Source organism: Poecilia formosa, unplaced genomic scaffold, assembly GCF_000485575.1.
Source record: "Poecilia formosa unplaced genomic scaffold, Poecilia_formosa-5.1.2 Scaffold560, whole genome shotgun sequence".
Taxonomy (NCBI): Eukaryota; Metazoa; Chordata; class Actinopteri; order Cyprinodontiformes; family Poeciliidae; genus Poecilia; species Poecilia formosa.
This window is the reverse complement of record NW_006800499.1, coordinates 67724-78371: the sequence shown is the minus strand read 5'-3', so window position 1 is coordinate 78371 and position 10648 is coordinate 67724. Positions and strand designations below refer to the sequence as shown.

General features: G+C 49.4%; 1 protein-coding gene across 4 annotated transcripts in view; it reads left to right on the top strand.

Moving 5' to 3' along the window:
• The first annotated feature begins 2597 nt into the window (after positions 1–2597).
• The window catches only part of LOC103129600 (disks large homolog 4-like), a 45221-nt gene continuing 37170 nt past the window's right edge, over positions 2598–10648 (top strand). The window contains exons 1-4 of one of the 4 annotated variants that reach the window (XM_007540758.2): positions 2598–2631; positions 3310–3429; positions 4862–4932; positions 7923–8045. In XM_007540758.2, the coding sequence (XP_007540820.1) occupies positions 2613–2631; positions 3310–3429; positions 4862–4932; positions 7923–8045 (333 nt within the window). In that variant the 5' untranslated portion in view covers positions 2598–2612. Of the gene's footprint in view, positions 2632–3309; positions 3430–4861; positions 4933–5083; positions 5310–7922; positions 8046–9972; positions 10376–10648 lie in introns of those variants that run through there. The other 3 variants (XM_007540759.2, XM_016665271.1, XM_007540760.2) reach the window with 3 other exon arrangements.

Here is a 10648-nt window from a genome sequence, read left to right as displayed (position 1 = left end):
GTTCTCCTTTAGCAAGTGGTTGTTTTATTTTATAGTTATAAGGGGGTGTTTTGTTTATTTTGGCCTTGGAGACCCTGAAGTCTTAAGCTCCCCTGTCTTTTTCTCCTGTAGTTGTTGTTTTTATCTGGATTGTAAAATAAATTATACTTTTGTTACTTAACTGTTCGGATTACTTTTTAGTTTTATGTTAAAGCCCAGTGCCAGGATTTACTTTAGGGATTTTAGGGTGGGGTTGTAACACCCTCCTCCCGGTGGGACCTGAACTCCTCACCAGGGAGGCGTCCAGGAGGCATCCTGACCAGATGCCCGAGCCTCAACTGGCTCCTCTCGACATGGAGGAGCAGCAGCTCTACTCTGAGTCCCTCCTGGATGACCGAGCTTCTCTCTCTAAGGGAGAGCCCAGCCACCCTGCGGAGGAAACCCATTTCGGCCGCTTGTATCCGTGATCTCGTTCTTTAGGTCATGAGAGCTTTGCTTTTTGACTCAGCTCTCTCTTCACCACGACGGACCGGTACAGCGCCCGCTTCACAGCAGACGCTGCCCCAACCCGCCTGTCGATCTCCCGCTCCCTTCTTCCCTCATTCGTGAACAAGATCCCCAGATACTTAAACTCCTCCACTTGAGGCAGGACGACCCCCCTGACCCGGAGAAGGCACTCTACCCTTTTCCGGCTCAAGACCATGGCCTCGGATTTGGAGGCACTGAGCCTCATCCTGGATGCTTCACACTTTTTCTTTTCTTATTTTTCATTGACAATAACAAAAGGATTCCATTTGGACATGAAGACATTTCAGTTAGAGATTTCTCTTTTTGGGCTTGAAATAAGAAAATCTTACTTATATAAAATAAGTTCTAGACTTGAAGTTTGATTGGTAAATATTGATATTCTAGATTCTAGCACATATTTACTCATAATAAGTAATATTTTCTTAATATCAAGCTTTTATATCTTACTGAGATAATTAAGTACAAAAATACTTAAAATAAGAAAAATATTCTAACATAAACCCTCTTGGTGAGAAAAATGACCTTGTCAGAAAGAAAACAAGAAAAATCTCCTTAATTTAAGATATTTAATCTTACTGAGATTTCAGTTTTTGCAGTGTGGTTCCGTTGTTCTATGAAACCCGTTTCATACCGGACCACTTACAGCTCCGATGTTAACACTATAAAATGAACGCCCTCTATCGTGGTGTCACCATGGAGGCTTAGGGCCCCATGGAGGCTGGGGCCGGCCCTGTATTTCAGTTATTGTTTCATTATTATTGTTGTTATTATTATATCTTAGATGTAGAAATGCTCTAGCTAGTTTGCCGTCTGTTGTCAAGTGACTGGCGATGACGTTGGTGACAAGCTTTACCCAGAATGCACCTGGAGACAAAAAGGACGATCCTCTTGTAATTTTGCATCTCATAAAGTTAAATGTAAGAGTAAATATAAAGCCAATCATGTAGCACAACATTTTATTCAATATTTTACACCCACTATGTCTGGTAAAGTTTTTAGCCACCAGGAGTCAACAGTGACTGTGGCAGCTGCTATTTAGCCTACTGGGGCATCAGTTTATATAATCCTACATACACCGTACTGAACAGGAGATGGTCCACCTTCTCCAGCTCTCATCAACGTGATAAAGGCCTGGATCATGTTCTGCCTCCCATCCAGGCCCCTGTAGGACCGGGCCGGGGCCCACCGCAGCCCGCAGCTCCACCCCCCATATCTCCGCACCTGGGACTGACGCAACATGAGGAAAATGAGACGATGCCTCCAGAGGAGAGAAGACCAGGTTAATGGAGCCGCCATGTTGCCGTAGATCCTGAGAAGAGATGAAGGACGGCGAAAGGAGAGGAAGAGACACTTGGTAAAGTTTACCAGCTGAATCTCCAACCCAGACAATGAAGTCCTGAAACTCTCCAAACGGACGCTCTGATGCTAACCGCTAACCACAAGCTGCTGCAGGAGCAGCACCAGCAGTGAAAGACACTAAAAAGAGAACTGTTTGCTCTCTGAGGAACGGTAGTGGCAGCATCAGCACCAGGTGTCAGTCTGCACCTCACAGCTTCAGGGACTGACCAGGACCTGATCTCTACAGGAAGTCAGACCATGAAGACGGAGTGAGAGGACACACCCAAGATCCTCCAGGTTCACCTTTTCATCGTTAATTATCAATAAGAAAACGTTTTTTTTAACCCTACAGACTTTAACTAGACCTTCTTTTAACCCTCTATTATGTCATCTCTCTGATTATTGATTATCTTCTCTCTGACTTTATGCAGAACTTTATTATCTAAGTTCTTCTGCAGCTCGGGAAGTTTCAGCCTTCAGGGCTTCAACACAGTCCAGACTGCACCGCTGGTGTTTGGCCACCAGAGGGAGATGCAGCAGCAGGAGGAAGATGATGGAGGTCAGTAACTGATTAGGTAAACTAACAGGTGAAGCAGATGGTTCTGGTTCTGATTGGCTGTTGAACAGGATGAATGAATCTGATTGGATGTCAGTGGGTGGGCGGGGCCTCTGCGGCAGCAGCTGTGCATCAGGACTCCATTACCCAGCATGCAGCGGGGCAGCCAGTAAAATCCCTAAAGAGGATTTGAGTGGATCAGAGAGGAAACATGCCGCTGAAGAAGGAAGGTGAGACGAGCTGCGGGTCCATGGGAGAGACGGGTCAGAACAGAACCGGACGGGTCAGAACCAGTCGGGACGGTGGTGTCATTATTGTTTATTGTTTCTGTCTCTGACCTCAGTCAGTCTTCTTCTTCTTCAGTTCGGTTTCCTGCTGTCATCTTCTTGTGACCTCTGACCTCTGGTAGTCTCCATGTTGAAACTGGGAGCTCTGGATTAACCATTCTAACCAGTTTTAATGGTTTAACTGGACCTGCAGGGTTTTCTACTGGTTTGACCTCAGAGGTCATGTGACCTCAGAGGGTTTGGAGCTGACCCGGGTCATGTGACCTGAGAGGTCATGTGACCCGAGAGGTCAGGCTCCCAGGTAGAGACTCGATGAGATGACTGACAGAGAGACGAAGGAACTGAAGAAGAAGAAGAATGATACTAATAATAATATTTATAAAGGTTCTAATTATTCATGCTTCACTGCTGGATGTTTATCATTGATCTAATATTCAGGAGGAAATGTTCTGATCCATTGATCAGTAATTCACCTTCCTGCAGTCAGAACCTCCTGCAGTTTCTCCACACTGAGCCCAGCAGCATGGGTCAGAACCAGAACCGGGTCCAGACTCAGAGGTCCAACAGGTTTCTGGGTCAGACCCATCAGAACCGCTGACCATCTGGTTCTGTCTCCTCCAGATACGGAGCGCGCTCTGCAGGTCATGGAGGCCTGCCAGGCCCAGGCTGCTGACGGGGTCAAAGGTCGAGCTGAGAGGCTGCTCAGCATCTTCCAGAGTGACCTGTTCCAGGCTCTGCTAGGTAACACACACACCAGTTCACCCAGTCTAAACCAGCCTAAACCAGTTTAACCCAGTTCACCCAGTCTAAACCAGCCTAAACCAGTTTAACCCAGTTCACCCAGTCTAAACTAGTTTAACCCAGTCTAAACCAGTTTAACCCAGTCAATCTGTCATGTTTGAAGGTGTTTATTGATACTGGAAAATTCAAACAGGAAGAAGGCGGGATCAAACTGAACCAGGAGGAACAGCAGAACCCAGTAAAACCAATCAGAACTCAGGCTTGTCCAGGTCTGAAGGACCCAGATGTAGGAGCTCTATGCTCCACCAAACTCAGGTCCAGATGAACCGGACCTTCAGAACCAGGACCTCCTGTTCTGGTCTGATGGAATGTCTAGGTCCACAGAGACCCGGTCCAGAACCTCCAAAAGGTTCTGACCTCCAGTTGACTTGCTGCTGCAGTTCTCCATCTGGCCAGAAGAGGTGCTGTTTGAATGACCTGGTTATTGATGACATCATCTTACCTGAGCTCAGGTTAGCTCCGCCTCTCAGCAACTCGGGATGCATCCAGTCCTGTTCAGTCACTTCAACCCGAATCCAGTTCCATCTGTCTAGTCAAAGCCCGGATTGGTTGGTGAGGTGTGTATGCTAACTGACCTCTGACCCTTCAAACCTCATGTGGGTTCAGTTGAAGTGAACTCTGGTTGGTCTGAATGTGAACGCTATCGGACCACTCCAAAAGCAGAAAGTGGACTACAGCACAGGGCATTCTGGGTAAATCCAACCAAAGCTAACGTGCTAGCCTAGCGCTAGCAGCAGAAATGGCTCCTGGTCTTTAGCCTAAAGAGAAATCCTCCAACCTCTACAATCTCCATCTGGTGAAGAAGAAAGTTGCTCTCAGTGTCTTCAGAGGTTTTTGTGTCGTTTCCTTCAGTGGTTCTTGGTGCAGCGCCCCCACAGGCCAGGAGGAGAACAGGTTGGTTTGACTCAGAGCCACAGCAGCTGGAGGTGGAGCAGATGTTCTGGTTCCAGTAGAACCGGGTCGACCGGACCATTAGGACAGACAACCTGCTTTACTGGAGGCTCCGCTCCTTTTACCTCAGGATTAACTGTGCTCTGATTGGCTGAGGCTTCAGGTTCACTGAGTTTCACCTGAGAAACCATCATGATAACCTGGAGACGGTTCGGGTTCTGACCGGGTTCTGTGTGCTCTGATTGGCTGAGGCTTCAGGTTCACTGAGTTTCACCTGAGAAACCATCATGATAACCTGGAGACGGTATGGGTTCTGACCGGGTTCTTAACCAAGTATTACTGGGTTCTAACCAGGTGTCCCCCCCCTCTGGGCCCCCACCTGGTACAACATGTGACAGAGGAGCCGGCTTGTGATTGGTCCAACCTGACTGTGTTCTCTGTGTGTCCTCGGTGTGTGTGTGTGTGTGTGTGTGTGTTGCAGACATCCAGGAGTTCTACGAGCTGACGGTGTGTGAGAGCCAGACGTCCAGCCGGCCACACACACCTGCACAGGTAGCTTCCCTCACACTCCATCTGCACAGCAACACCTGTGTCTGTTACCTAGCAACAGCTGCAGCAGCATCACCAGGGCAACAGCTGCATAACACCATGGCAACAGGAGCCCAACCCCCACCCTCTCTCTCTCATCCTGAGTGGACGTCGCTCGCCCCCCTCACCCCCACACAGAGGTTCTCCTCTTCATCATCATCATCCTCAGCCGACAGACGAAGGGACAGAAGGGGCGAGCGAGCGTTTACTCACAGAGAGAGAGAGCATGAGTGTGTGAGTGAGGGAGTGTGTGTGTGTGTGTGTATGCGAGGATGTGTGTGTGTGAGAGTGTGTGAGTGTGTGGGGGGGATATGGACTGCCTCTGCATTGTCACCACCAAGGTAAGAGCTGAGCGCCGCACGAGACAGGAGAGAGAGAGAGAACACACACACACAGAGAACACACACAGAGAACACACACACACACACACACACACACACACACACCAGGCGTGTTCTGATCCAACATGTGTCTGGGTCTCTCAAGGATACATAGACTGTGATCTCGTGTGTGTGCTGCTTTTACGAGTGAAAGTGTGTGTGTGTGTTAACGTAGCCACGTTAGCATGTAGCTGCTGCTAACTGCTAGCAGGGTGCCAGATGCAAGAGCAACATGTGGCCGGGTTCTGCCTCAGGTCCGGTACCAGACGGATTGGATCACAGAGAGGTTCTGATGGAACCGGGTTAAAGGTTCTAGTCAGAACCCAGCCGAGCCCGGTCCGGTTCCTGTTGTTTTTATTGAATGATCTGGTAACAGGTTAGTTGGCGGGTCTGAATAAGATGATGTCATAACCATGATGTAACATGTTGTAAACATGGAGGATGTTTATGAATGAACTGATTCAGTAAATAACGACACTTTAATGAAAAGTTGATCCATAAAACGAGTTTATAACAACCTGGTTATAAACATCATGTCTCATTCACACCCCGTCAAATGGACCGGTACCGATCATCTAAACTCGGATCAGAACCTGAGGCTGAACGGATGCAGCAACAAACATCTAAAGCTTCAGCACCAGCAGACCAAACTGGACCGAACAGAACCAGACTGGACCTGCTTTCCTCTCTGTCAGTTCTGATCAGCTCCATCAGCTGGTCCAAAACCTGCAGCCCGTTGTTCAGTGGTACCAGGAGTTCTGGTCCAGTTTCAGCTGATCTGGTTCTGTTCCGTCTTTAAGGGTTTGTTTTTGTGAACCAAGTTCTGATCCAGTTCTGGTCCAACAGAACCAAGTGGACCCGGTTTCTGCAGTGGCAGCCTCTATAATCCGACCCGGTACCTGGTTCTGGTTCTGCAGGTTCCAGAATCTCTTACCGTTTGGATCACGGTGACGGAGGTTCAGCAGGTTGCTGGTTCGATTCCCGCTCTGTCCGTCTGTGTCATTAGGGTTAGCAGGACTCTACCCACTGTGTTCTGGGTCCAGTGGAACCGGTTCTGGGTCCAGTAGAACCGGTCCGGCGTCCAGTGGTACCGTTTTTGGGTCCAGTCGAACCGGTCCTGGGTCCAGTGGAACCGGTTCTGTCCGTAGCTCTCCACCATCAGTGGCTGGAGGAAGCTCCATATAAGGACTTTAAGTCCCACCAGTTGGGCCCCATCAGGTTATTAATGTTTCTGCTGATTCTAGTTTTCATTATTTCTTTTAGCCGTTTGATCTGATTTGATATCTTCTGACATTGAAACATCTTTTGGGATGAATAAAGTTCTGTTGAATTTGAATGGAACTGGACCCGACCAGAACTCCAGGACATGTTGGACTCATTCCTCTGGTTTCACTGGTTTCTGATTCTTGTCCACATGTTGACATTATAACGGTTAGATTTTATTTTGTTGCATCACTTTTGAAGTAATCGGTTCAGAACCGACTGGAGTTCTGGACCAGTTCTGGTCAGACCGGATCATCAGACTGAATTTATTTACTAAAGTTAAATTATGTTATAAAGATCCAAAACTGACTGAGGAGCAGCTGAACAACCATCCAGCTATAAACGACGGTCTAGTTTCCAGTCTGACCCTGAATGCATCGTTACCGTAAACCTCAGTGTGGAGGAGCAGCTGGACCCGTTCTGGACAGCAGAACCGGGTCAGAGTGACGGGATGGATACAGTGTTCTGGTTCTGGTTACTGGAGAACCAGAACCTGAACCAGAACCTGGCTGGTTTAAATAGCAGAGGAGCAGTTGGTCCCAGAGGACAGGAACCAGAACCGGTCCATCTCCAGAACCTTGTCAGAACCGGGTCAGAACCGGTCCTCTAGGATTCATAAAGCCTCCACTGTGTTTATGAATGGGCTCTGGCTCCGCCCCCTCTCAGTGACATCAGTTACCAGGCAACCAGCCCTCAGAGTGGAGGGGGGGGGAGTTCTGTTACCATGGTAACCAGTCACATTCGTTTCTCTTTGTGGCTCAGTTCAAGTTTTCATCTCCTCCTCTTCCTCACCAGGAGGGTTAGTGGAACCAGTGTGATTTTCTCTGGGTCCAGTTTGGGTTCTGACAGACCAGAACCGTCACTGAGATCCAGATTAACTCTGGGGAGGTTCTGATGGTTCTGGACCGACCCAGAGGAAGTTCTACTGCTACGGGCTAGCTGCTAACAGTTAGCCTGCTGAGGTTCTGGAGGTTCTACGGAGAAATGGACCGGTCCTCATTTTCTCCAGAACCTCTCCAACAGAACCTGTTGAAGTGAGAGAAACCAGGTCCATCAGAACCAGATCTGCTGGCATCAGAACCTCTGAGGAGATGTAGAACCAGAACCAGAACCCTCTGCTGGTTCTGATGGGAAGTGTCAGTAGGTCCAGTTAGGACCGGATGACCTCTGGTGACCCCAGAGGAACCACAGACCAATCAGACGGCCGTTCAGGTTGGAGAGGTTCTGGTTCTGAACTGTTAGCCTGATCCGTTAGCGTGTTCCCCGCTCTAACCCTAACCAGAACCTGACCGTCTGGTTCTGTTTCTGCAGAAGTACCGTTACCATGACGATGAGACGCCGCCTGTGGACCCCAGCCCCGGTCACATGACCCACAGCGCCGAGCTGAGCCACGCCCACCTGGACGGATACACACACCCTGCAGCCGCGCTCACTGTAGGTACCGTCACACACCAGACTACACTACCCACAATGCACCTGGCAGACAGACTGCAGGTCACTGAGCGGCCTCCAGGGGGCAGCAGCTGCTCTGCAGCTTAATGAGCTCCATCTGCTGCTGACCTGCAGACCGAGACATCATTATGGACCTGACAGAACCAGAACCTCTGGACCGGGTCAGAACCCACTGATAATGGTTCTGGTTATTGGGTTTTCTATGTGAGATTCTAATCTGGATTATCAGGGAGTCTAAACAGCAGAATCTGGTTCTGGTTTCCATCAGAACTCTGCAGCATTTTGGATCCTGATTTTAACTTCCTTCAGCCTGAAGGAACATCAACATGGATTATAGATTATAGATTATCAGCTTCACAGCTGGCAGGAGGTTTATAATCTATGCAATAATCCAGAGATGAGAGAAGGAAATACTAGAAACTGGTTTAATATGAGATTAAATGACATCCTGGTTAAAATAACCCAGAGGTAAAGATCAATAATCTACTGATCAGGATGTTTTGCTGGTCCAGAAACAAACTAATTCTATCTAGTGATTTTACCAGATCACAGACGGTTGGTCCTTCAGGGATCAGTCTGTATCATCATCATACAGAAAGACAAGCAAATTAGATCCAGTGCATCCAAAGAAAGACCTGGAGTCACACCTGGAGTCACACCTGGAGTCAGAACTGGAGTCAGAACTGGAGTCACACCTGGAGTCACACCTGGAGTCAGACCTGGAGTCAGACCTGGAGCCACACCTGGAGCCACACCTGGAGTCACAACTGGAGTCACAACTGGAGTCAGAACTGGAGTGACACCTGGAGTCACACCTGGAGTCAGAACTGGAGTCAGATCTGGAGTCAGATCTGGAGTCAGATCTGGAGTCAGATCTGGAGTCACACCTGGAGTCAGAACTGGAGTCAGAATTGGAGTCAGATCTGGAGTCACAATTGCAGTCACACCTGGAGTCACACCTGGAGTCACAACTGGAGTGAGAACTGGAGTCAGATCTGGAGTCACACCTGGAGTCACACCTGGAGTCAGATCTGGAGTCACACCTGGAGTCACACCTGGAGTCAGATCTGGAGTCACACCTGGAGTCAGATCTGGAGTCACAACTGCAGTCACACCTGGAGTCAGATCTGGAGTCACAACTGCAGTCACACCTGGAGTCAGAACTGGAGTCAGAACTGGAGTCAGATCTGGAGTCAGATCTGGAGTCACACCTGGAGTCACACCTGGAGTCAGATCTGGAGTCAGAACTGGAGTCAGATCTGGAGTCAGAACTGGAGTCAGAACTGGAGTCAGAACTGGAGTCAGAACTGGAGTCAGAACTGGAGTCAGATCTGGAGTCAGATCTGGAGTCACAAGTGGAGTCACACCTGGAGTCAGCTTCCTGCAGAGGAAGAGCAGTTCTGGTCCCAGCAGCAGGTCTGAGGTCAGCTCTAAGCTCTACTGCTCACATTAATATTCACACTGCTGAGATCAGAGCTGCTGCTGTAATCACACACACACACACACACACACACACACACACACACACACACACAGGGAAAGCGTTGCACACACAACCACACGCACATATACACACTCTCTCTCTCTCTCTCTCACCGTAGCGTGGGCCGCCCGTTCCCTCTCTCAATGCATCCTTCTGCTTTTTGCTCAGGCGTCTCCATGGAAACGCTGAGAACGGCAGAAGGGGGGGTTGGCATGGAAAAGAAAAGACAGTGGAGGGGGGATTGTTACCATGGCAACAATATTAACCAGAACATGTGTGTGTGTGTGTTTCTAAAATCTTTTAGAGAGAATACATCTCTCTCTCTCTGCCTCACTCGCCCTGGTGAGTGACATCACAGAGGGGAGGGGATTCCTCTGAAGGAGGGGAGGAACATCGGGAGAGAGAGAGAGAGAGGGATGGACCGCCTCTCTGTCTCTCTGCAGGACTCTGTCGCTGCTCCTCTTCCTCCTGCAGGAGTCTTCTCCGTCTCCTCTTCCTCTCTGAGCGAGGGACGATGTCCCCTCCGTCCATCATGTCTCCGCTCTTTGTTGATGCGTCCAGGACCCGGTCCATATCGAGCTGAGCGTCTCTCGGTTAATAATTCATCTGTCCTCATTGCCATCCTTATGTAAGCACCGTCCCTCTGAAGACAGGAGGGGGGACACACTGAGACATCGTTTGGGACAGGTGGAGACATCCTGAGGGACATCCTGAGGGACAGGCAGAGACACAGGGAGGGATGTTTGTGTCCGTCTGGTACGCCAAGAAGATGGGAAGAAGATTCATCAACAACGTGAGGAGAGCAAAGAGACACAGGCAGAGGATGATGGTACGACACTGATTGGTCCACTGGGGTCTGCTGGCTTCTGATTGGTCCTCAGGGAGGGGCGGGGCATGGTGGGAGCCAATCAGGTCCAGAGGAGTTACTGTGACTCAGAGGGTGGAGAAGATGGAGGGTTCAGGACCTTCTGGTGGACGGGTTGGTGGTTCTGATCCAGATGGGTTGGTGGTTCTTATCCAGATGGGTTGGTGGTTCTGGTCCGGATGGTTGGTGGTTCTGGTCCAGATGGTTGGTGGTTCTGGTCCAGATGGTTGGTGGTTC